General features: G+C 49.0%; 1 protein-coding gene across 3 annotated transcripts in view; it reads right to left on the reverse strand.

Moving 5' to 3' along the window:
• Positions 1-23,679, reverse strand: part of LOC115125332 (MAGUK p55 subfamily member 7-like) — a 313,135-nt gene that overhangs the window by 113,356 nt on the left and 176,100 nt on the right. For all 3 annotated transcript variants that reach the window (XM_065007128.1, XM_065007126.1, XM_065007127.1), the window contains 4 exons: positions 10,165-10,246; positions 9,217-9,302; positions 7,313-7,387; positions 1,114-1,310 (listed from right to left, as the gene is read on the reverse strand). In XM_065007128.1, coding sequence (XP_064863200.1) covers positions 1,114-1,310; positions 7,313-7,387; positions 9,217-9,302; positions 10,165-10,246 — 440 coding nt within the window. The remainder of the gene's footprint in view (positions 1-1,113; positions 1,311-7,312; positions 7,388-9,216; positions 9,303-10,164; positions 10,247-23,679) is intronic.

Here is a 23,679-nt window from a genome sequence, read left to right on the forward strand (position 1 = left end):
TTTGCAATTATGTTCGCACAGCTAAAAACTGTTGTCCTGATTAAAGAACCAATAAAACTGGACTTCTTCAGACTAGTTGAGTATCTGGAGCATCAGCATTTGTGGGTTCGATTACAGGCTCAAAATGGCCAGAAACAAAGTACTTTCTTCTGAAACTCGTCGGTCCATTCTTGTTTCTGAGAAATTAAGGCTATTCCATGCGAGAAATTGCCAAGAAACATGAACATCTCGTACAACGCTGTGTACTAGTCCCTTCACAGAACAGCGCAAACTGGCGCTAACCAGATTAGAAAAAGGAGTGGGAGGCCCCGGTGCACAACTGAGCAAGAGGACAAGTACATTTGAGTGTCTAGTTTGAGAAACAGATGCCTCACAAGTCCTCAACTGGCAGCTTCATTAAAAAGTACCCGGAAAACACCAGTCTCAACATCAACAGTGAAGAGGCGACTCCGGGATGCTGGCCTTCTAGGCAGAGTTGCAAAGAAAAGCCATATCTCAGACTGGCCAATAAAAAGTAAAGATTAAGATGGGAAAAAGCACACAGACACTGGACAGAGGAACTCTGCCTAGCAGGTCAGCATCTTCACTGTTGACGTTGAGTCTGGTGTTAAGAAATTGCTTTTCTTTCAAAACAAGGACATTTCTAAGTGACCTCAAACTTCTGAACGGTAGTGTATATAGACAGGTCTTGTAATGGGGGTGGCAGACAGACAGGTATATAGACAGGTATTGTAATGGGGGTGGCAGACAGACAGGTACATAGACGGGGCTTGTAATGGGGGTGGCAGACAGACAGGTACATAGACGGGGCTTGTAATGGGGGTGGCAGACAGACAGGTACATAGACGGGGCTTGTAATGGGGTGGCAGACAGACAGGTACATAGACAGGTAGGGAGAGGAGGACAGGGGAGATGAGGACAGGGGGTAGGGGGACAGGAGGACAGGGGGGACAGGAGGTAGGGGGACAGGGGGTAGGGGGACAGGAGGAGGACAGGGGGACAGGAGGTAGGGGGACAGGGGGTAGGGGGGACAGGAGGACAGGGGGTAGGGGGGACAGGAGGACAGGGGTCAGTTATGTGGGTTGATGTTTGGTCCATGGGTAGCTCACTCACCTCTCCTGGAACTGTTTGGAGGGGATGAGGCCTGCGCGAGGGTTGGCATGGCCATCTTGTTTAGCCTGCCACCAGTTGGCATCATCCTGGCTCATGATCTGAAGGATATCTCCCCTCTTGAAGGCCAGGCCCGCCTCCTTACACGGGATGGCTTTGTCCTCCGCTGGGTCGTAGTCAAACAGTGTCTTCACAAACATCTGGAGAGAGATGGGAGGTTGAGAGAGAAAGAGAGAGAAGTTATCAAAAGGACGACAGCGGTTTCTTCACATTACCTTTTGTCTCCTCTCCCCACTAGTCACCGTGGCAACATCAAGGTAGGCCGTCGCTACGGCGATCTAAACCTGCCCGGCTTCGGAACCAGATCAGACGCACTTCACTGTTGCTTAATGTGATTGGCCAGGAAAGGTCAACACAATCAGGAGTTTGTCTATTACCTGCCTGAAGCCATTGGCTCTAGTCTCTCTGGGTTATTCCATCAACATGGCCTGCGTCCCAAATGGCACCATATTCCCGACATAGTGCACTAGTTTGACCAGGACCGATAGGGCTCTGGTGAAAAGTATTGCACTGTAGGGAATGGAGGAGGAACACCCCCACATACTAAAGTCTGTCAGCTGTCTTTGAGCGTGGCGAGAGTTTAACATCTCCTGAGTCACAGACTCTAAATGTGACTCCTACTTCGTTCTGCTTTGTGATCTGGGCTGATTCGCAGGTCCAAATTAACTTCGGTAATCTTTCCCTACTGAAGAGGGAAACATATTTTGCAGAGATGGGCTAATTTATCTTGGCAGTCAGCGGAGGGACACAGCGCGTCATCAACAGAAGTAAGACCTGGGAGAGAGAAAGGAGCGGAGACTTGGACAACTTTCCCTTTATAGGGAAAACAACTCACTACATCCTCACTCCAAGACGCTAAAGCAGTCACAGTAAATTACCAGTCCTTAGCCACTGGTGAACATGTATGTATGTATGTATGTATGTATGTATGTATGTATGTGTGTGTGTGTGTGTGTGTGTGTGTGTGTGTGTGTATGTATGTATGTATGTATGTATGTATGTATGTACACGTACGTACAGACAGACAGAGACAGACAGACAGAGACAGACAGACAGACAGACAGACAGACAGACAGACAGACAGACAGACAGACAGACAGACAGACAGACAGAGACAGACAGAGACAGACAGACAGACAGAGAGACAGGCAGAGACAGACAGAGAGACAGGCAGAGACAGACAGAGAGACAGACAGACAGACAGACAGGAGACAGACAGAGACAGGAGACAGACAGAGACAGGAGACAGACAGGAGACAGACAGAGACAGGAGACAGACAGACAGGAGACAGACAGGAGACAGACAGGAGACAGACAGAGACAGGAGACAGACAGGAGACAGACAGAGACAGGAGACAGACAGGAGACCAGACAGACAGAGACAGGAGACCAGACAGACAGAGACAGGAGACCAGACAGACAGAGACAGGAGACCAGACAGACAGAGACAGGGGGGTAACGTCTCTGTATGTGTCAGGGTGATTTAAGGAGGGCTACGTTGCCATGTGGTGAAATTATGTATCAGATGGGGACACTTTGTTTGGGTCTGAGCAAGGAGGAAACACACTTTCTGGCTCTACAGCCTAACAGCAGTATAAACCAATACATCCTTGCTGAAAGCTCCTGCTTCGCTCTCCCTCTACTCTCCTCTGGTCCATCTTTCTTTCTCTCTCTACAGTTTTACACATGTGTACCCAATTAGCCCGCACTTCAATGTATTTATTATAGCCAAGGAAAGAGAGTAAACTAGCTCTTCTCAGAGGGGAGTCTGAAGTTCTGGCAACGATACACAGGTTCAGATTGATATCTGAAATGACCATATTAAAACCATTAAACTATGACAGAGAGAACAACCCACCCACATGCACCCTGTGTTCTGACAAATGGTGTTCCAGCTTGTCTTTTGACCTGAGGCTCAGCTAGGGGACATACTTCCCCAAGCCTCCTCTGTAATTGATAAATGTCTATGAACGACCATACATCACAACTATGAGTTGGAGAATACAGGATACAGCCAGACGGGAGGATTTTCAGTTAAAACAGCCACCTAACGTTACAAGCAACTACATTTACAGTACACATAAACCTACAAAACAAACACAAATCTCACATTCACACTCAGACCAACACATACATGAGTGTTACTGTGGGCAGCTCGACCCTGTCAGATACACACTCATACAGGAGGAACTGGAATCAAACATAGATTGTACAATAGTACCCACAAGATCCTATCAAACCCTCCCATTCAACCTAGCCATTACTCTGCCTATATACAGTAGATTTCCCATTGAGTTGATGAGGAATGTGTCGACTCCAGGAACCATATTGATAAAGAGTAGGAGTGCTGACAGTGTTGGGGATTAGTGAACTAACTACATGTAGATGGCTGACAGTGTTGGGGAGCAGTGAACTAACTACATGTAGATGGCTGACAGTGTTGGGGAGTAGTGAACTAACTACATGTAGATGGCTGACAGTATTGGGGAGTAGTGATCTAACTACATGTAGATGGCTGACAGTGTTGGGGAGTAGTGAACTAACTACATGTAGATGGCTGACAGTGTTGGGGAGTAGTGATCTAACTACATGTAGATGGCTGACAGTGTTGGGGAGTAGTGAACTAACTACATGTAGATGGCTGACAGTGTTGGGGAGTAGTGAACTAACTACATGTAGATGGCTGACAGTGTTGGGGAGTAGTAATCTAACTACATGTAGATGGCTGACAGTGTTGGGGAGTAGTGAACTAACTACATGTAGATGGCTGACAGTGTTGGGGAGCAGTGAACTAACTACATGTAGATGGCTGACAGTGTTGGGGAGCAGTGAACTAACTACATGTAGATGGCTGACAGTGTTGGGGAGTAGTGATCTAACTACATGTAGATGGCTGACAGTGTTGGGGAGTAGTGAACTAACTACATGTAGATGGCTGACAGTGTTGGGGAGCAGTGAACTAACTACATGTAGATGGCTGACAGTGTTGGGGAGTAGTGATCTAACTACATGTAAACGGCTGACAGTGTTGGGGAGTAGTGAACTAACTACATGTAGCTTGCTGACAGTGTTGAGGAGTAGTGAACTAACTACATGTAGATGGCTGACAGTGTTGAGGAGTAGTGAACTAACTACATGTAAATGGCTGACAGTGTTGGGGAGTAGTAATCTAACTACATGTAGATGGCTGACAGTGTTGGGGAGTAGTGATCTAACTACATGTAAACGGCTGACAGTGTTGGGGAGTAGTGATCTAACTACATGTAAACGGCTGACAGTGTTGGGGAGTAGTGAACTAACTACAGTGCCTTGCAAAAGTATTCGGCCCCCTTGAACTTTCGACCTTTTGCCACATTTCAGGCTTCAAACAAAGATATAAAACTTTATTTTTTTGTGAAGAATCAACAACAAGTGGGACACAATCATGAAGTGGAACGGCATTTATTGGATATTTCAAACTTTTTTAACAAATCAAAAACTGAAAAATTGGGCGTGCAAAATTATTCAGCCCCTTTACTTTCAGTGCAGCAAACTCTCTCCAGAAGTTCAGTGAGGATCTCTGAATGATCCAATGTTGACCTAAATGACTAATGATGAGAAATACGATCCACCTGTGTGTAATCAAGTCTCCGTATAAATGCACCTGCACTGTGATAGTCTCAGAGGTCCGTTAAAAGCGCAGAGAGCATCATGAAGAACAAGGAACACACCAGGCAGGTCCGAGATACTGTTGTGAAGAAGTTTAAAGCCGGATTTGGATACAAAAAGATTTCCCAAGCTTTAAACATCCCAAGGAGCACTGTGCAAGCGATAATATTGAAATGGAAGGAGTATCAGACCACTGCAAATCTACCAAGACCTGGACGTCCCTCTAAACTTTCAGCTCATACAAGGAGAAGACTGATCAGAGATGCAGCCAAGAGGCCCATGATCACTCTGGATGAACTGCAGAGATCTACAGCTGAGGTGGGGAGACTCTGTCCATAGGACAACAATCAGTCGTATATTGCACAAATCTGGCCTTTATGGAAGAGTGGCAAAGAAGAAAGCCATTTCTTAAAGATATCCATAAAAGTGTTGTTTAAAGTTTGCCACAAGCCACCTGGGAGACACACCAAACATGTGGAAGAAGGTGCTCTGGTCAGATGAAACCAAAATTGAACTTTTTGGCAACAATGCAAAACGTTATGTTTGGCGTAAAAAAGCAACACAGCTCATCACCTGAACACACCATCCCCACTGTCAAACATGGTGGTGGCAGCATCATGGTTTGGGCCTGCTTTTCTTCAGCGGGAACAGGGAAGATGGTTAAAATTGATGGGAAGTTGGATGGAGCCAAATACAGGACCATTCTGGAAGAAAACCTGATGGAGTCTGCAAAAGACCTGAGACTGGGACGGAGATTTGTCTTCCAACAAGACAATGATCCAAAGCATAAAGCAAAATCTACAATGGAATGGTTCAAAAATAAACATATCCAGGTGTTAGAATGGCCAAGTCAAAGTCCAGACCTGAATCCAATCGAGAATCTGTGGAAAGAACTGAAAACTGCTGTTCACAAATGCTCTCCATCCAACCTCACTGAGCTCGAGCTGTTTTGCAAGGAGGAATGGGAAAAAAATTCAGTCTCTCGATGTGCAAAACTGATAGAGACATACCCCAAGCGACTTACAGCTGTAATCGCAGCATAAGGTGGCGCTACAGAGTATTAACTTAAGGGGGCTGAATAATTTTGCACGCCCAATTTTTCAGTTTTTGACTTGTTAAAAAAGTTTGAAATATCCAATAAATGTCGTTCCACTTCATGATTGTGTCCCACTTGTTGTTGATTCTTCACAAAAAAATACAGTTTTATATCTTTATGTTTGAAGCCTGAAATGTGGCAAAAGGTCGCAAAGTTCAAGGGGGCCGAATACTTACGCAAGGCACTGTACATGTAGCTTGATGACAGTGTTGAGGAGTAGTGAACTAACTACATGTAGATGGCTGACAGTGTTGGGGAGTAGTGACTAACTACATGTAAACGGCTGACAGTGTTGGGGAGTAGTGAACTAACTACATGTAAACGGCTGACAGTGTTGGGGAATAGTGAACTAACTACATGTAGCTTGCTGACAGTGTTGAGGAGTAGTGAACTAACTACATGTAGATGGCTGACAGTGTTGAGGAGTAGTGAACTAACTACATTTACATTTAAGTCATTTAGCAGACGCTCTTATCCAGAGCGACTTACAAATTGGTGCATTCACCTTATGATATCCAGTGGAACAGCCACTTTACAATAGTGCATCTAAATCTTTTAAGGGGGGTAAGAAGGATTACTTTATCCTATCTTAGGTATTCCTTAAAGAGGTGGGGTTTCAGGTGTCTCCGGAAGGTGGTGATTGACTCCGCTGTCCTGGCGTCGTGAGGGAGTTTGTTCCACCATTGGGGGCCAGAGCAGCGAACATTTTTGACTGGGCTGAGGCGGGAACTGTACTTCCTCAGTGGTAGGGAGGCGAGCAGGCCAGAGGTGGATGAACGCAGTGCCCTTGTTTGGGTGTAGGGCCTGATCAGAGCCTGGAGGTACTGAGGTGCCGTTCCCCTCACAGCTCCGTGAGGCAAGCACCATGGTCTCTAACTACATGTAGATGGCTGACAGTGTTGGGGAGTAGTGAACTAACTACATGTAGCTTGCTGACAGTGTTGGGGAGTAGTGAACTAACTACATGTAGCTTGCTGACAGTGTTGGGGAGTAGTTAACTAACTACATGTAGCTTGCTGACAGTGTTGAGGAGTAATGAACTAACTACATATGGTATGTTTTTCATTAAGTAGTTTGGATGTCGTGAAATCATTTTTCAAAGTCATGCGAGTTAAATGAATTCAATTTTCTTAGGGGTTGATTTAGCGTAGCTTAACTTCTTTCAGTGTGAAGTAATTGGTAGTTTGCTAAACTACATTCTCAGAGTAGGTCCCCAACACTGATCTAAGATCAGTTTTGTCTTTCAAATCATAATGAATAAGATGGGGGACCTGATCCTTGATCAACACTCTGAGATACTCTGAAAGTCTTTGTGAATATGGGGCCCAGCACTAGAGGCAGTGAGCAGTGAAACCCGATCAGCATAATGAATACGGCAGGACAGCAGCAGGACCTTACCTTCGGCTCCTTGCTTGGCGTCTCCTCTTTGATGGCTGGTATTAACTTAAACGTAATGGCCCCTTGGGACTGGGACTGAAACACAGACAACCGAGAGAGGGAAAGAGAGAGGAGAGAGAGAGAGAGAGAGAGAGAGAAGAGCGGGAGAGAAAGAGAGTGATATAGAGAGAAAGAGATAGATAGAGAGGGAGGGAGAGGGGGGGTAATTAAGTTTCATTGTAAATAACTCAAAACCCAATAAGCCTCATCCAATGAGAAGGCTTAAACCTGAGGAACAGTTTACTTTTCAACAATTAGGAGAGGATGACTGCTGAGGGAGCGGAGGGAAGAGGAGAGGATGACTGCTGGGGGAGCGGAGCGAAGAGGATGACTGCTGGGGGAGCGGAGGGAAGAGGAGAGGATGACTGCTGGGGGAGCGGAGGAAGAGGAGAGGATGACTGCTGGGGAGCGGGGCGAAGGATGACTGCTGGGGAGCGGAGGGAAGAGGAGAGGATGACTGCTGGGGAGGCGGAGGGAAGAGGAGAGGATGACTGCTGGGAGCGGAGGGAAGAGGAGAGGATGACTGCTGCGGAGGGAAGCGGAGGATGACTGCTGGGAGCGGAGCGAAGAGGATGACTGCTGGGGGCGGAGGGAAGAGGAGAGGATGACTGCTGGGAGCGGAGGGAAGAGGATGACTGCTGAGGAGCGGAGGGAAGAGAGGAGGATGACTGCTGGGAACGGAGGGAAGAGGATGACTGCTGGGGGAGCGGAGGGGAAGAGGAGAGGATGACTGCTGGGGAGCGGAAGGAAGAGGAGAGGATGACTGCTGGGAGCGGAGCGGAGGATGAGGGAGCGGAGGGAAGAGGATGACTGCTGGGGAGCGGAGGGAGGAGAGAGGATGACTGCTGAGCGGGGCTAAGAGGATGACTGCTGGGAGCGGAGGGAAGGAGAGGATGACTGCTGCGGAGGAAGAGGATGACTGCTGAGGAGCGGAGGGGAGGAGGGACTGCTGGGGAACGGAGGGAAGAGGATGACTGCTGGGGAGGCGGAGGGAAGGAGAGGATGACTGCTGGGGCGGAAGGAAGAGGAGAGGATGACTGCTGGGGGAGCGGAGCGAAGAGGATGACTGCTGGGGGAGCGGAGGGAAGAGGAGAGGATGACTGCTGGGGGAGCGGAGGAAGAGGAGAGGATGACTGCTGGGGAGCGGAGGGAAGAGGAGAGGATGACTGCTGGGGAGGCGGAGGAAGGAGAGGATGACTGCTGGGAGCGGAGGAAGAGAGGATGACTGCTGGGGGAGCGGAGGGAAGAGGAGAGGATGACTGCTGGGGGAGCGGAGGGAAGAGGAGAGGATGACTGCTGGGGGAACGGAGCGAAGAGGAGAGGATGACTGCTGGGGGAGCGGAGCGAAGAGGAGAGGATGACTGCTGGGGGAACGGAGCGGAGGGAATAGGAGAGCTGCCAAGAGGATTCTGGTCCTAAAGCAACCACTGCTTTTAACAGGTCCCAGTCTACCAATTCCAAACCATCTTTCTCTTTCCTCTCCATCTCTACCCAGAGCTGATCTGAGGACTGTGGCGGTGTGTGTGTGTGTGTTTGGAGCGACTACAAAGCCCCCTACAGGGACCCCTCCCTGCCTGTCTCTTCCAGGGGGACTTTGTGGCCCAACATACCCCAAACAGAGGCTGCTCCTGGGCCTGCTGGTACAGCCAGAGTTTAGCTTAGCTGTCAACACAGATGAATCATAGGGACATGGCCGCCCAGTGAGGATGAGTTAGGAGGAGAGAGTCCTGCCACTACAAACAAGACTGTAAATCTCTATAGCCGCGGGGCCCCGGCACCAAAACACAACTATAAACAGCAGGTCAATGATAACATACACACACAAGCATGGACTAAAACACACACAGACAGACACGCACACACACCAGAATGTGGATGATTTCATCTGGCTTCTTGTCATCCACAGGAACCCCGTTCACTTCCCTCAGCACGTCGCCTACATGGATCAGACCTGGGACAGGGACAAGACAGGGGAGAGAGAGGGAGGAAGAGAGAGAGGGAGGACGAAAGAGAGAGGAGAGCAAAATAGAGAAGACACAGAGACATAACACACACTGTACAGAGTGCACACAAACACAGCTATAGATACACAATAGAAAATACAGACCTACTAATAGAAATCCTTTGGAAGTTAATATCAGACTAAACAATAAGTGTCCACTGCATTTTAAAATGAGTATAATGAATGCGTGAGGTTGTATTGCTTGAGCGGGGGGGTTGTTCTCTGCTCTCCAGCAGCACCTGGCTCTTCTTCATGCTGGTATTAGTGATTATTGGGCACGTATGCAGCAATACACTTTACAACAGAGAGAGAGAGAGAGGGTTGAGAGACAGCGGGTGGAGAGAGAGAGAGAGTGGAGAGCGAGAGAGTGGGTGGGTGGAGAGAGCGAGAGAGAGGGTGGTGAGAGTGGGTGGGTGGAGAGAGCGAGAGAGGGTGGAGAGAGAGAGAGAGGGTGGAGAGAGAGAGAGAGAGGTGGAGAGAGGAGAGAGGGTGGGGAGAGAGAAAGTGGATGGAGAGAGAGAAAGAGAGAGAGAGAGAAAGAGGAGAGAGAGAGAGAGGGTGGGTGGTGGAGAGAGAGAGAGAGAGTGGGTGGGTGGAGAGAGAGCGCGAGAGGATGGAGAGAGTAGGTGGGTGGAGAGAGAGAGTGCGAGAGGATGGAGAGAGTAGGTGGGTGGAGAGAGAGAGAGAGAGAGAGAGAGAGAGAGTGGAGAGAGGAGGTGGGGAGGAGGGTGGGGAGAGAGAGAGTGGGTGGATGGGGAGAGAGAGAGGAGAGAGAGGGAGAGAGAGAGAGAGAGAGACAAATATAACTAACCACTTCTGTCTGCTGCTCCACCTCTCATGATCCTGGCGATAAGGATGGCTCCTGTGTGCTCATCACGCTTTATTGTAGCTCCCTGCGTCACAGACACACAAGGAACAGGTCAATAGATGAAGTATCATATGACGGTTTCTTTTTTGTTGTTCTTGATATATTTTATTTTTTTACCCCCATTTCTCCCCAATTCTGTGGTATCCAACTGTCTCATCGCTGCAACTCCCGTACGGACTCGGGAGAGGAGAAGGTCGAGAGCCGTGTGTCCTCCGAAACACAACCCAACCAAGCCGCACTGCTTCTTGACACAATGCCCAACCCGGAAGCCAGCCGCACCAACGTGTCGGAGGAAACACCGTACACCTGGCGACCGTGTCAGCATGCACCGTGCCCGGCTCGCCACAGGCGTCACTAGAGGTGTCACTAGAGCGCGATGGGACAAGGACATCCCTGCCGGCCAAACACTCCCCTAACCCAGACGACGCTGCGCCTACCCATAGGTCTCCCGGTCGCGGCCGGCTGTGTCAGAGCCTGGACTCGTACCCAGAGTCTCCAGTGGCACAGCTGGCCCTGAGATGCAGTGCCTTAGACCACTGCGCCACTCGGGAGGCCATCATATGGTGTTACACGTGTACCAATATCCAGAGATTCCATCATGAACATCCAACAGACATTTTCTGGTCAACCATCTCTTCCAACCTGCTACACCTCTCTATGATTTCCAATCCGAACCCCACTTCAATCAACCACTGGGGTGAATCCCCTTACTGGTTGACATGAACGCCACAGCACAGGCTGCACAGTACAGTCCAAACCTTACCCGGCATAGACATCCATCCCGGGACCATGTCTGTCTGAAGGAGAAGTGAGGCCCTAGCAGATAGTTAACCTTCAGCCCTGTAGCCTCAGCAGACATCCAGACACAGTCTCCCTCGCCCTCTCTCTCTCTCCAGACACCCTGTGTTTTCACTGTCATCTTTACTGCCCCATAGCTGAGACCAGGACACAGAGGGCAGGGGGAGAGACAGACAGGATATAGAGGACAGAAGGGATGAGGTTTCAGTGCAGCCAGTGATGCGTTTACCAGGGCTTCTCTCTCTCCCTCTCTTCAGCCAGCCAGAAACAATGGGTCCAGGGTGTGCCAACAGCCAACCCGCCCCGCCCTTCCACAAGCGACTTATCGGCAGAGTGCTGGATGGTGGACGGACGCTGGCACACAGCGAGACGACGAAACCTTTTTCGATTCCCGGCCAAAGCATTGAGTGTCATCACCGCCAGCCTATCCGACCGGACAGCGCCAGACGGGTAACGGCTCCGTAGACGTGTCGTCTAGGCACATAGTTACGAACTAGAAAGGAGTCATCCCTCGCTCCTCTCGTCTCTACCTGTTATTCACATCATCTTCAAGACTGTTATTGTTTCTGTGAAAGAAGAGGCTCGTTTTTCTCCACGGTGTGTGGACTGTGCTTCGTTTCAAACTGTCCAACGAACTGCCATGTTGTTCTAACCAACTGCTACTAGGGCCTAGCCAGGGGCACTCAGAGACGTCAATGACGAGGCGGTGGCCAACCAAACGTCCTTCTGTTTCATTTTTCTTGGGCGACCTACCTAAATATAGTACTTCCATAGGTCCAACAGGCGGGAGTGTCATGGCTGACAAGAAGCGCAGAGAGATCACTGGTTTCTTCCACTAAATTACAACGTCACCCTGACCATTTTCTCAACCTGTTCCCTCCTAAATGGTTTTCTCCCCCAATAATACTTTTCTCAAGGGCCTTTCCTCTATGTGACGTTGAGTTAAGAAGACGAGATGGCGGCTGGTCTAGATGGAAAGAGCAGAGGCCCTTCCTTTAACACGGGGATAAGACGCTCCTCAGGTCAGAGATCTTCACAGCTTTTCCATTTCATCAAATAGTTTGTCCAATTATGGTAACCAGAGAGGTTTTGGTAGAAGGAAATCAGAGGAGGGGTGGAGAGGGCAGAACACTGTCAAACCCTGGTGTCAAGGTCACAGCTAACCCCTTACAGAGACTATAAACAGCTGAAACATGATATAATAGGAGAGGGAGGGAGAGAGATGAGGAGGGAGGGGGCACCAGACAGAGAGAGGGCAGAGAGACAAAGCAAACAGAGAGAGAGACAGAGAGAGATACAGGTCTGTGTCATTTCTCAGAGCAGTGTCCAGACCGCAGGGGGCGGAGGGTGGCAGCTCTCTGCTTCTCATCCAGTTGGGATGTTTTTGTCAGTGTGTTGTTAGCTGGGGGACTGTGATGGATGTTTTTGTCAGTGTGTTGTTGGCTGGGGGCCTGTGATGGATGTTTTTGTCAGTGTGTTGTTGGCTGGGGGACTGTGATGGATGTTTTTGTCAGTGTGTTGTTGGCTGGGGGCCTGTGATGGATGTTTTTGTCAGTGTGTTGTTGGCTGGGGAACTGTGATGGATGTTTTTGTCAGTGTGTTGTTGGCTGGGGGACAGGACTGTTATGGATGTTTTTGTCAGTGTGTTGTTGGCTGGGGACTGTGAGGACTGTTGGCTATGGATGTTTTTGTCAGTGTGTTGTTGGCTGGGGGCCTGTGATGGATGTTTTTGTCAGTGTGTTGTTGGCTGGGGGGACTGTGATGGATGTTTTTGTCAGTGTGTTGTTGGCTGGGGGCCTGTGATGGATGTTTTTGTCAGTGTGTTGTTGGCTGGGGGCCTGTGATGGATGTTTTTGTCAGTGTGTTGTTGGCTGGGGCCTGTGATGGATGATTTGGTCAGTGTGTTGTTGGCTGGGGGACTGTGATGGATGTTTTTGTCAGTGTGTTGTTGGCTGGGGGCCTGTGATGGATGATTTTGTTTTTGTCAGTGTGATGTTGGCTGTGGGGACTGTGACGGATGTTTTTGTCAGTGTGTTGTTGGCTGGGGGCCTGTGATGGATGTTTTTGTCAGTGTGTTGTTGGCTGGGGGACAGGACTGTTATGGATGTTTTTGTCAGTGTGTTGTTGGCTGGGGGACTGTGATGGATGTTTTTGTCAGTGTGTTGTTGGCTGGGGGCCTGTGATGGATGTTTTTGTCAGTGTGTTGTTGGCTGGGGGCCTGTGATGGATGTTTTTGTCAGTGTGTTGTTGGCTGGGGGCCTGTGATGGATGATTTGGTCAGTGTGTTGTTAGCTGGGGGACTGTGATGGATGTTTTTGTCAGTGTGTTGTTGGCTGGGGGACTGTGATGGATGTTTTTGTCAGTGTGTTGTTGGCTGGGGGACTGTGACGGATGTTTTTGTCAGTGTGTTGTTGGCTGGGGGCCTGTGATGGATGTTTTTGTCAGTGTGTTGTTGGCTGGGGGCCTGTGATGGATGTTTTTGTCAGTGTGTTGTTGGCTGGGGGCCTGTGATGGATGTTTTTGTCAGTGTGTTGTTGGCTGGGGGCCTGTGATGGATGTTTTTGTCAGTGTGTTGTTGGCTGGGGGACTGTGATGGATGATTTGGTCAGTGTGTTGTTGACTGGGTGACTGTGATGGATGTTTTTGTCAGTGTGTTGTTGGCTGGGGGCCTGTGATGGATGTTTTTGTCAGTGTGTTGTTGGCTGGGGGACAGGACTGTTATGGATGTTTTTGTCAGTGTGTTGTTGGCTGGGGGACTGTGATGGATGTTTTTGTCAGTGTGTTGTTGGCTGGGGAACTGTGATGGATGTTTTTGTCAGTGTGTTGTTGGCTGGGGGCCTGTGATGGATGTTTTTGTCAGTGTGTTGTTGGCTGGGGGCCTGTGATGGATGTTTTTGTCAGTGTGTTGTTGGCTGGGGGACTGTGATGGATGTTTTTGTCAGTGTGTTGTTGGCTGGGGGACAGGACTGTTATGGATGTTTTTGTCAGTGTGTTGTTGGCTGGGGGACTGTGATGGATGTTTTTGTCAGTGTGTTGTTGGCTGGGGGCCTGTGATGGATGTTTTTGTCAGTGTGTTGTTGGCTGGGGGCCTGTGATGGATGATTTGGTCAGTGTGTTGTTGGCTGGGGAACTGTGATGGATGATTTGGTCAGTGTGTTGTTAGCTGGGGGACTGTGATGGATGTTTTTGTCAGTGTGTTGTTGGCTGGGGGACTGTGACGGATGTTTTTGTCAGTGTGTTGTTGGTTGGGGGACTGTGATTGATGTTTTGTCAGTGTGTTGTTGGCTGGGGGACTGTGATGGATGATTTGGTCAGTGTGTTGTTGGCTGGGGGACTGTGACGGATGTTTTTGTCAGTGTGTTGTTGGCTGGGGGACTGTGACGGATGTTTTTGTCAGTGTGTTGTTGGCTGGGGAACTGTGATGGATGATTTTGTCACTGTGTTGTTGGCTGGGGGACTGTGACGGATGTTTTTGTCAGTGTGTTGTTGGCTGGGGGACTGTGATGGATGTTTTTGTCAGTGTGTTGTTGGCTGGGGGACAGGACTGTGATGGATGTTTTTGTCAGTGTGTTGTTGGCTGGGGGACAGGACTGTGATGGATGTTTTTGTCAGTGTGTTGTTGGCTGGGGGACCGTGATGGATGTTTTTGTCAGTGTGTTGTTGGCTAGGGGACAGGACTGTGATGGATGTTTTTGTCAGTGTGTTGTTGGCTGGGGACAGGACTGTTATGGATGTTTTTGTCAGTGTGTTGTTGGCTGGGGAACTGTGATGGATGTTTTTGTCAGTGTGTTGTTGGCTGGGGAACTGTGATGGATGTTTTTGTCAGTGTGTTGTTGGCTGGGGAACTGTGATGGATGTTTTTGTCAGTGTGTTGTTGGCTGGGGGCCTGTGATGGATGTTTTTGTCAGTGTGTTGTTAGCTGGGGAACTGTGATGGATGTTTTTGTCAGTGTGTTGTTGGCTAGGGGCCTGTGATGGATGTTTTTGTTAGTGTGTTGTTGGCTGGGGGCCTGTGATGTATGTTTTTGTCAGTGTGTTGTTGGCTGGGGGCCTGTGATGGATGTTTTTGTCAGTGTGTTGTTGGCTGGGGGCCTGTGATGGATGTTTTTGTCAGTGTGTTGTTGGCTGGGGAACTGTGATGGATGATTTGGTCAGTGTGTTGTTGACTGGGTGACTGTGATGGATGTTTTTGTCAGTGTGTTGTTGGCTGGGGAACTGTGATGGATGTTTTTGTCAGTGTGTTGTTGGCTGGGGGACTGTGGTGGATGTTTTTATTAGGTTTCATCGATAAGGAGGGAGGAATGCATATGATTCCTGGTTCACCTCATTGTGAACTCTGCTGAGACACGGTAGGAAAACGAGCTCTCCTTGATAAGAGTATTGTAGTCTTCAGCCAAGTTATCAGACAGACTACTGGGGGGGGGTTAGACAGCCAAGCAACCACCCAACAGGGGCCAGCAAGGTGAGGCCCATTAGGAGGGGAGGAAAGAGGGTGAGGGGAGGGAGGGAGGGAGGGAAGAGGGAGAGAGAGTAAGAGATAAAAATAGAGACTGGGGGATAGGTCCTCTGCAGGAGGGAGACATTAGTGACGACTTGTTTACATCAACTAACACCGAGCTGTTGAACTGAGCTAATGAGCACTTCACGTATAGTAATCAATTTGACCCGCTCTCTGATCGTTTGAAAGTTAATGACCAACTTTTCCCTCTTCCACAGCAGTCCACAACGTCCTCCCTCCTTACCTCCCACCCCTCCCTCCTTACCTCCCACAGTAGTCCACAAGTCCCCCCTCCTTACCTCCCACAGCAGTCTACACGTCCCCCCTCCTTACCTCCCACAGCAGTCCACGCCCTCCCTCCTTACCTCCCACAGCAGTCCACACGTCCTCCCACAGCAGTCCACACGTCCTCCCTCCTTACCTCCCACAGCAGTCCACACGTCCTCCCACAGCAGTCCACACGTCCTCCCTCCTCATCTCCCACCCCAGTCTACACGTCCCCCTCCTTACCTCCCACAGCAGTCACGCCCTCCTCCTCATCTCCACCCCTCCCACAGCAGTCCACACGTCCACCCTCCACAGCAGTCCACACGTCCCCCTCCTTACCTCCCACAGCAGTCCACACGTCCTCCCTCCTCATCTCCCACCCCTCCCACAGCAGTCCACACGTCCACCCTCCTTATCTCCCACCCCTCCCACAGCAGTCCACACGTCCTCCCTGCTTACCTCCCACAGCAGTCCACACGTCCTCCCTCCTTACCTCCCACAGCAGTCCACACGTCCTCCCTCCTTACCTCCCACAGCAGTCCACACGTCCTCCCTCCTTACCTCCCACAGCAGTTCACACGTCCTGCCTCCTTACCTCCCACCCTCCCACAGCAGTTCACACGTCCTGCCTCCTTACCTCCCACCCCTCCCACGGCAGTCTACACGGCCTCCCACAGCAGTCCACACGGCCTCCCTCCTTACCTCCCGCCCCTCCACAACGGCAGTCCACACGTCCTGCCTCCTTACCTCCCCCCCTCCCACGGCAGTCTACACGGCCTCCCACGGCAGTCCACACATCCCCCCTCCTTACCTCCCAACCCTCAAATTTTCCCTCTCCCACAGCAGTCCACACATCCCCCTCCTTACCTCCCACCCCTCAAATTTTTCCCTCTCCCGTTGCAGTCCACACGTCCTCGCTACATCGTTCCAGGGCCTCAACAAGCTGTGCGCCACATGGAGAGGCTGGTACACTTCATTCCCTATTTCCTAGGCCAAATGGAGCTGTTCTGTAAGCAGGCTAACAGACCTGACCTGCTTTGGAAGTACTAGGAGAGGTAGAGGCCCCTCCATGGTACAGAGGAGTTTTGGGATAAATGTTGTAACCCAATGGTCACCTTAACCCTACCTCCCCAGCCTCCCTGTTCTGCTGATGCCCTGTGGTTAACTCTCATCGACAGCACTGACGCATAGCTCCTAATGAGCAAATACATAAACAGCCCTGAACCAAAAGAAGCTCTGGCTTCAAACACTGGGGACGGGTGCATACAAGCGCACACCCACAAACACATACAGTAGGGAAAGATTCACTAGCCTGCATGGGGCCTCTCCTGAAGCTGCTAACCTGAGGATGGCTGCTCTGTTCGTTAACACAGACCCATCAGCACTAGCTGGCACATGGAAGCCATTTGGGAGAGTTGCCAAGGAGAGTTTAACTCGAGCCAGGGAAACGGTGGTGCCCGGGGGTTACCTGAACGCAGGCCAGCCAAAGACTGACTAACAGTCAGACAGACATAGGCCTAGGCTGCATCCCAAATGGCACCATATTCCCTATATAGTGCACTACCTTCGACCAGGACCCTATGGCATCTGGTTAAATGTAGTGCACTATATAGGGAGTAGGGTGCCATTTGGGATACGACTAGACAGGCAGGAGGACTTAAGGGTTCTGATTGATGTTGGACAATCACAAAGCCTGATGAATGAGCTACACTAGTAAGTAGAAGGGCCACCACTTAACCATCAAGTGACTGGCTAAACCTCGTCATTCTCACCAAATAGATAGCTTAGTTAGCCCAAGAGGAGGGAAACATAAGGAAGTGTCTCTGTGTGTGTATTTTGTTTCGCTTTTCGCCCCTCACCTCCCTAAGAGTCTTCCGACTCGGGGCGGAGGTCTAAAAATAGGCATTACTTATAAGAAGCGAGCGAGCCTCTCTCCGAAAAATGATATGTTGGAGAAGTTAGCGATGTGGAATCGTCCTGGTGGAATCAGCAGTGCTTTTAGGTCAATTACTCATCAGTAAGTAAGGTGATCCTCTGCTCTCCCCCTGATCAGCTCCATATGGGAACCTCTGCTCCGACCACTATTACTATATTTTGAACACATAAAATGTTTCTGATCGTTATTGTAGGCCCGGCCAAAACTGAATAGCTTAATCTCCGCGGTGTGATGAGAATTGGAGAAATATTCATCCATATCAGACTGTTAGTTATATTCTCTCTCCGAGGCTCTGTGAACGGCCGTATAAAAAACACATGCAGAGCGAGACAAGGTTGCCGTATTAAGTACGTGATGACAAATGGCTCACACTTTACATATTCACTCAACTTTGAGAAAGAGGAAAGAAAGCGGGGCTTGGGGGGGGTCGGGGACAATCTGGATTGCCTCACGGTATATAGGAGGCGAGCGTGCATTTCTGAGCGCGAACGAGAGGCAAGCGATATCTTCCAGGGCCTTTCAACATGCGCTGGAGCCACGATAGAGTGGGGCAGGGGCCAGGACAGTTACTGCTGCAGTAGGAGAGACCTCAGCCCTCTGCTCAACACACGTCAGTCAGGACCAGAGCCTACTGGCTGGCTTAGGTTTCAGGGGGCTGGTGGCTGTGGCCCAGGGCAGAGAGACTGAGGTAGGGGCCAGGACAGTTACTGCTGCAGTAGGAGAGACCTCAGCCCTCTGCTCAACACACGTCAGTCAGGACCAGAGCCTACTGGCTGGCTTACGTTTCAGGGGGCTGGTGGCTGTGGCCCAGGGCAGAGAGACTGAGGTAGGGGCCAGGACAGTTACTGCTGCAGTAGGAGAGACCTCAGCCCTCTGCTCAACACACGTCAGTCAGGACCAGAGCCTACTGGCTGGCTTAGGTTTCAGGGGGCTGGTGGCTGTGGCCCAGGGCAGAGAGACTGAGGTAGGGGCCAGGACAGTTACTGCTGCAGTAGGAGAGACCTCAGCCCTCTGCTCAACACACGTCAGTCAGGACCAGAGCCTACTGGCTGGCTTACGTTTCAGGAGGCTGGTGGCTGTGGCCCAGGGCAGAGAGACTGAGGTAGGGGCCAGGACAATTACTGCAGTTGCAGACATAGGGCTGGATGGCTGGCTGGGCCTTCAGGGGGGTAAATAATTATTGGGGATTAAGTATAGGTGCTGGGGGGCCTGGACAGTTATAGCAGCAGTAGGAGAAGCAGCAGGAGAGGCTTCAGACCTTAGCACAGCACACTGGGGCTGGGTGTCTGGCCTGGCCATGGTGGAGAAACAGAGGACAGAAGTCATCTTATCCAGCCCTAACCCTGCCTGGCTGGGGCTTCATGGCATCTAGGGTATACGATTGGGGATTGGGAATAAGGGCTGGGGCCAGGGCCATAGGATCTGCTGGCTGGTTCTTCAGCGGTCTGGTATCTAGAGCTGGGATTGGGGCTCTGGCTGGAACAACAGGACTGGTGGTGTGGATGGGGCTTCAGGAGTCTGGGTGTGTGGCCTGGTCATAGCGGAGAACCAGAGGGGATCCTCTTACCCCCTCAACCTGCCAGCAAAAACAAGCAGGCGTCTCCATTTCACACACACATCCCTCAGTCCGTAACGACCACTCATAACATTGTCTGAGCCTGTGGCATTCAACAAATATTATTTTTCCCTGCAAATTGAACGAGACAAGAAAAAACAAATGTGAGTGTTCGGGCCAGTGGGCGAGAACGTGTTTTGACATGATGTCACTTAACAGCAAATTGTAACGGCGACAATAAACTCTCACTTTGGCTCGGCAAGTCCGCTACCTGCCACCATGTTGACTGAAGTATTTAGGATATAAATACAAATGTAGTGGAAACCACATGCTAGCATTTTGCTCTCACCAGATGTTGACTGTGGAAAATAGAATCACAATGGAAACAAGGCCTCCTGGACATTAAAATGCAATTACCTCCAATCATATCTCTAAAAGTGTGCCATTCAGCCTTACGTCAGACGGATGGCATATCACCCCCATTACATATAGGACCATTCAGAAACAGAGCCAACTGAGCATTTATGAGGCCTTGCATACTTAATCCCAGAGAGGAAATACAACGCATCGTCTGAAAAACTAAATGAATGAAAGAAAGTAAAGTGATACTCAGGTAATACAGTAATGAATGTATGTGGTCATGATTGAGAAACTAAGTTTGTAATTCACTGTGGTACTCCTACATTATAATACAGAGCAGTAGATCATTCACTGTGGTACTCCTACATTATAATACAGAGCAGGAGATCATTCACTGTGGTACTCCTACATTATAATACAGAGCAGTAGATCATTCACTGTGGTACTCCTACATTATAATACAGAGCAGGAGATCATTCACTGTGGTACTCCTACATTATAATACAGAGCAGGAGATCATTCACTGTGGTACTCCTACATTATAATACAGAGCAGTAGATCATTCACTGTGGTACTCCTACATTATAATACAGAGCAGTAGATCATTCACTGTGGTACTCCTACATTATAATACAGAGCAGGAGATCATTCACTGTGGTACTCCTACATTATAATACAGAGATCATTCACTGGAGATCATATAATACAGTGGTATCATTCACTACATTATAATACAGAGCAGTAGATCATTCACTGTGGTACTCCTACATTATAATACAGAGCAGTAGATCATTCACTGTGGTACTCCTACATTATAATACAGAGCAGTAGATCATTCACTGTGGTACTCCTACATTATAATACAGAGCAGTAGATCATTCACTGTGGTACTCCTACATTATAATACAGAGCAGGAGATCATTCACTGTGGTACTCCTACATTATAATACAGAGCAGTAGATCATTCACTGTGGTACTCCTACATTATAATACAGAGCAGTAGATCATTCACTGTGGTACTCCTACATTATAATACAGAGCAGTAGATCATTCACTGTGGTACTCCTACATTATAATACAGAGCAGTAGATCATTCAGTGGTACTCCTACATTATAATACAGAGCAGTAGATCATTCACTGTGGTACTCCTACATTATAATACAGAGCAGGAGATCATTCACTGTGGTACTCCTACATTATAATACAGAGCAGTAGATCATTCACTGTGGTACTCCTACATTATAATACAGAGCAGTAGATCATTCACTGTGGTACTCCTACATTATAATACAGAGCAGTAGATCATTCACTGTGGTACTCCTACATTATAATACAGAGCAGTAGATCATTCCATCCTCTCTGGGTGACCTGTTGCATGCCTCTGCACTGGTTTTATTAAATCACTTGTGATTACAACTAATAAAAACCTACGCAGAGAAACTCGGGCTAAAATGTCCTCTTTTATTTCCTTAACCCTGCTTAACCTGGGAGTGCAATTAACAGGTATTATGAGAAAATGGAAAATTGCAGGTCATTATCATGATAATTCCAGGGAGGAGTTGGACCTGCCAGATAGTCTGTGTTGGAGTCTGTCCTGGGAAAGACGGCTTTCAGTTCATTTGTCTTACCCTCCTCCTCCCCATCCACAGAGTCTTAATGTTAGATAGGTTTTCTCAGAGTGTAATGGTTCTATCGGAGCAGACCCACCTCAGCATTTCAGCTGTTCAAGTTGAGTCTGAATCCAGGTTTCACAGTGTGTGAGAGTCAGCATGCTCTGCGGGTTGCTATTTCTGTCATGAGGTGTGTGTGTGTGTGTGTATACAATGACAGTTATCGTGTCTCTCTCCCTCTCTGAGATTGTTTAGTGTTTTCTTCAGAAATTCTCCCGCCAGGAAAACATCACTTTCACATGTCACCTCTCATCTCCATAAGTGGCCTGGGAAACCCCAAAGAGAGGTCGCCTGGAGCGCCGCACAGGGACAGGCAACACCGCGCACATTCACCACCGCACCTCCCGCTCTCGTAACGCCGCGCGGACGGGACACTGAAGCACGGAGCTCGGAACACGCTTTGGGGAGAGGAAAGCAACCAGATATTATACAAACAAGATGGGAAAGAGTGTTCAAGAGGCCTGAAACCATTCTAGGCGTTTAAGATTACCGATGATAGGGAACGCTTTCAGTGAGCCTTGAGATCTATATGGTAATGCGGTTTCTGTGATGTAGGGTGATCTGAGGCTGTGTGTGGATCACTCTCCAGACTGGCATGAGCTAGGTCTGATCACATCATAAGACACACAGAGAGAAGTGACCTTGACCTCTACAGCTGACATGTGGTGGGTCTGGCTTTCTATCAAACACTCAACCAGCCACATAAATCACCCAATCAGATGGAAGTTACAATTAGAAAAAATGATGAAAGTTAATAGGTTGGGGTACTTGGTTAGAAAGAATGAGTCAAAACTGAAAGTACAGATCTGAAATCTCAGATTCAAGTCTACAGTGAGTGGGGACACAGAAGCTACTGTTACAAGTTCCAAATGTAATAGGCTTGGTGTAAAAGAGAGGAGGGCGCGTGCTCTACCACCATGGAAGCAAACACTCCATCCACTTTCCACTGCCAGTTATAAAGAAATACACGTACAAGTGATCAAATCCAATAGCATCATCAAACCAGAACGGCCCAGACGTTTCCTCATGTTTTACACTCTAGAACATTCTAGAACAATCCATCTTCCTCACAGAGCTCCAAACCCACAGCTAATCCATCAAATGAAAGATGCATGGGTTTTAAAGCACACGGCTCGATCTGTAAAACACTAACATGTGTCCCGCCTGCCTCCCATAATATCATCTAATGCTCCATTAATCTCAGTGTCGTTACCAACGACTTGATTGTCACACGCTAATGGAAACAGACAACAAAGGGAACATCCTCATACCTCGTTCTAAACGGCTTCAGTGTCATTATGTACGCCTTTCATTGACTAAATAGTTGAAATTAACAAAAGCTTGTCTCAAAATACATTTTGTACGTATTTGTTGTGCACCGCAGTCTCCAAGCCAAAGGTATTAAGAGTCTATTGCGAGACAGACAGATAGAGAGAGAGAGACAGGCCCGAGAGAGAGAGAGAGATAGAGAGAGATAGAGAGAGATGGGGGGGGGTGACATCTTGAGTATCTGAGTCTCTGCACGTGTTTACAGACTGACTCTGAGAGTCAAATGACGAAGAGATGAGACAGGCGGAGGGATCCAACAGCTCTAATGGTGCCAGAATGGTGAAGTGAAGGCTGAAGCCCAGATGGAAAATCATAGTCTGCCTTTTGACATACCAATATCTGATTGTGATGCCAGTCATTCTCTGGTTCCTTCCTGGAAGAACAGAATGTCATGTGTGCAGTAAGGTCTGATCGGCAGCAATCTAAAGCAGTAGGGGTGATCGAAACGCTCAGCAAAAATCAACATAGTACAGTATTTCAGAATTCTTAACGAGGAGCCCAGCTGATCCAGTGAGAGTGGGTGGTCAGGAGTTGCATTGATTAGGTACAGGGCAGAGCCAACTGGAATGGCCTGTCACTGACATACCTAGACATTCACGCAGGAGATGATGTCCACAGTATGGAGGGTGTTTTCCATCGAGTTGCACCCACCATGGCACGGTCACTCTTGATGGGAAAACCCATCCACTCACGCAAGGAGAGCGACAGAGAGACAGAGACAGAGAGACATTGATCCTGTCGGGTTCCTGGCTGGGTGTTTTGACAGCTCCTAATGATGCCTAACAAACTGGGAATGGAGGGTCGAGTGTCTGGAGGTTTGGACGGCTGGGCCGAGAGAGGGGCATGATGGAAAGATGTGCGTTCCAAATGGGACCCTATTCCCTATATTCTGACCAAAGCCCATAGGACAACCGTAGTAAAGGACAACAGAGAGAGAGAGAAATAGGGAAGAGTCAGACAGACAGAGACAAAATTGGAGAGAGAGAGACAGCAGAGAAAGGTGAAGAGGAGTGATATAGTGGTGTAGAGATGAAGGGATTCAGAA

The sequence above is a fragment of the Oncorhynchus nerka genome, linkage group LG22 (genome assembly GCF_034236695.1).
Source record: "Oncorhynchus nerka isolate Pitt River linkage group LG22, Oner_Uvic_2.0, whole genome shotgun sequence".
In the NCBI taxonomy this organism is placed as follows: domain Eukaryota; kingdom Metazoa; phylum Chordata; class Actinopteri; order Salmoniformes; family Salmonidae; genus Oncorhynchus; species Oncorhynchus nerka.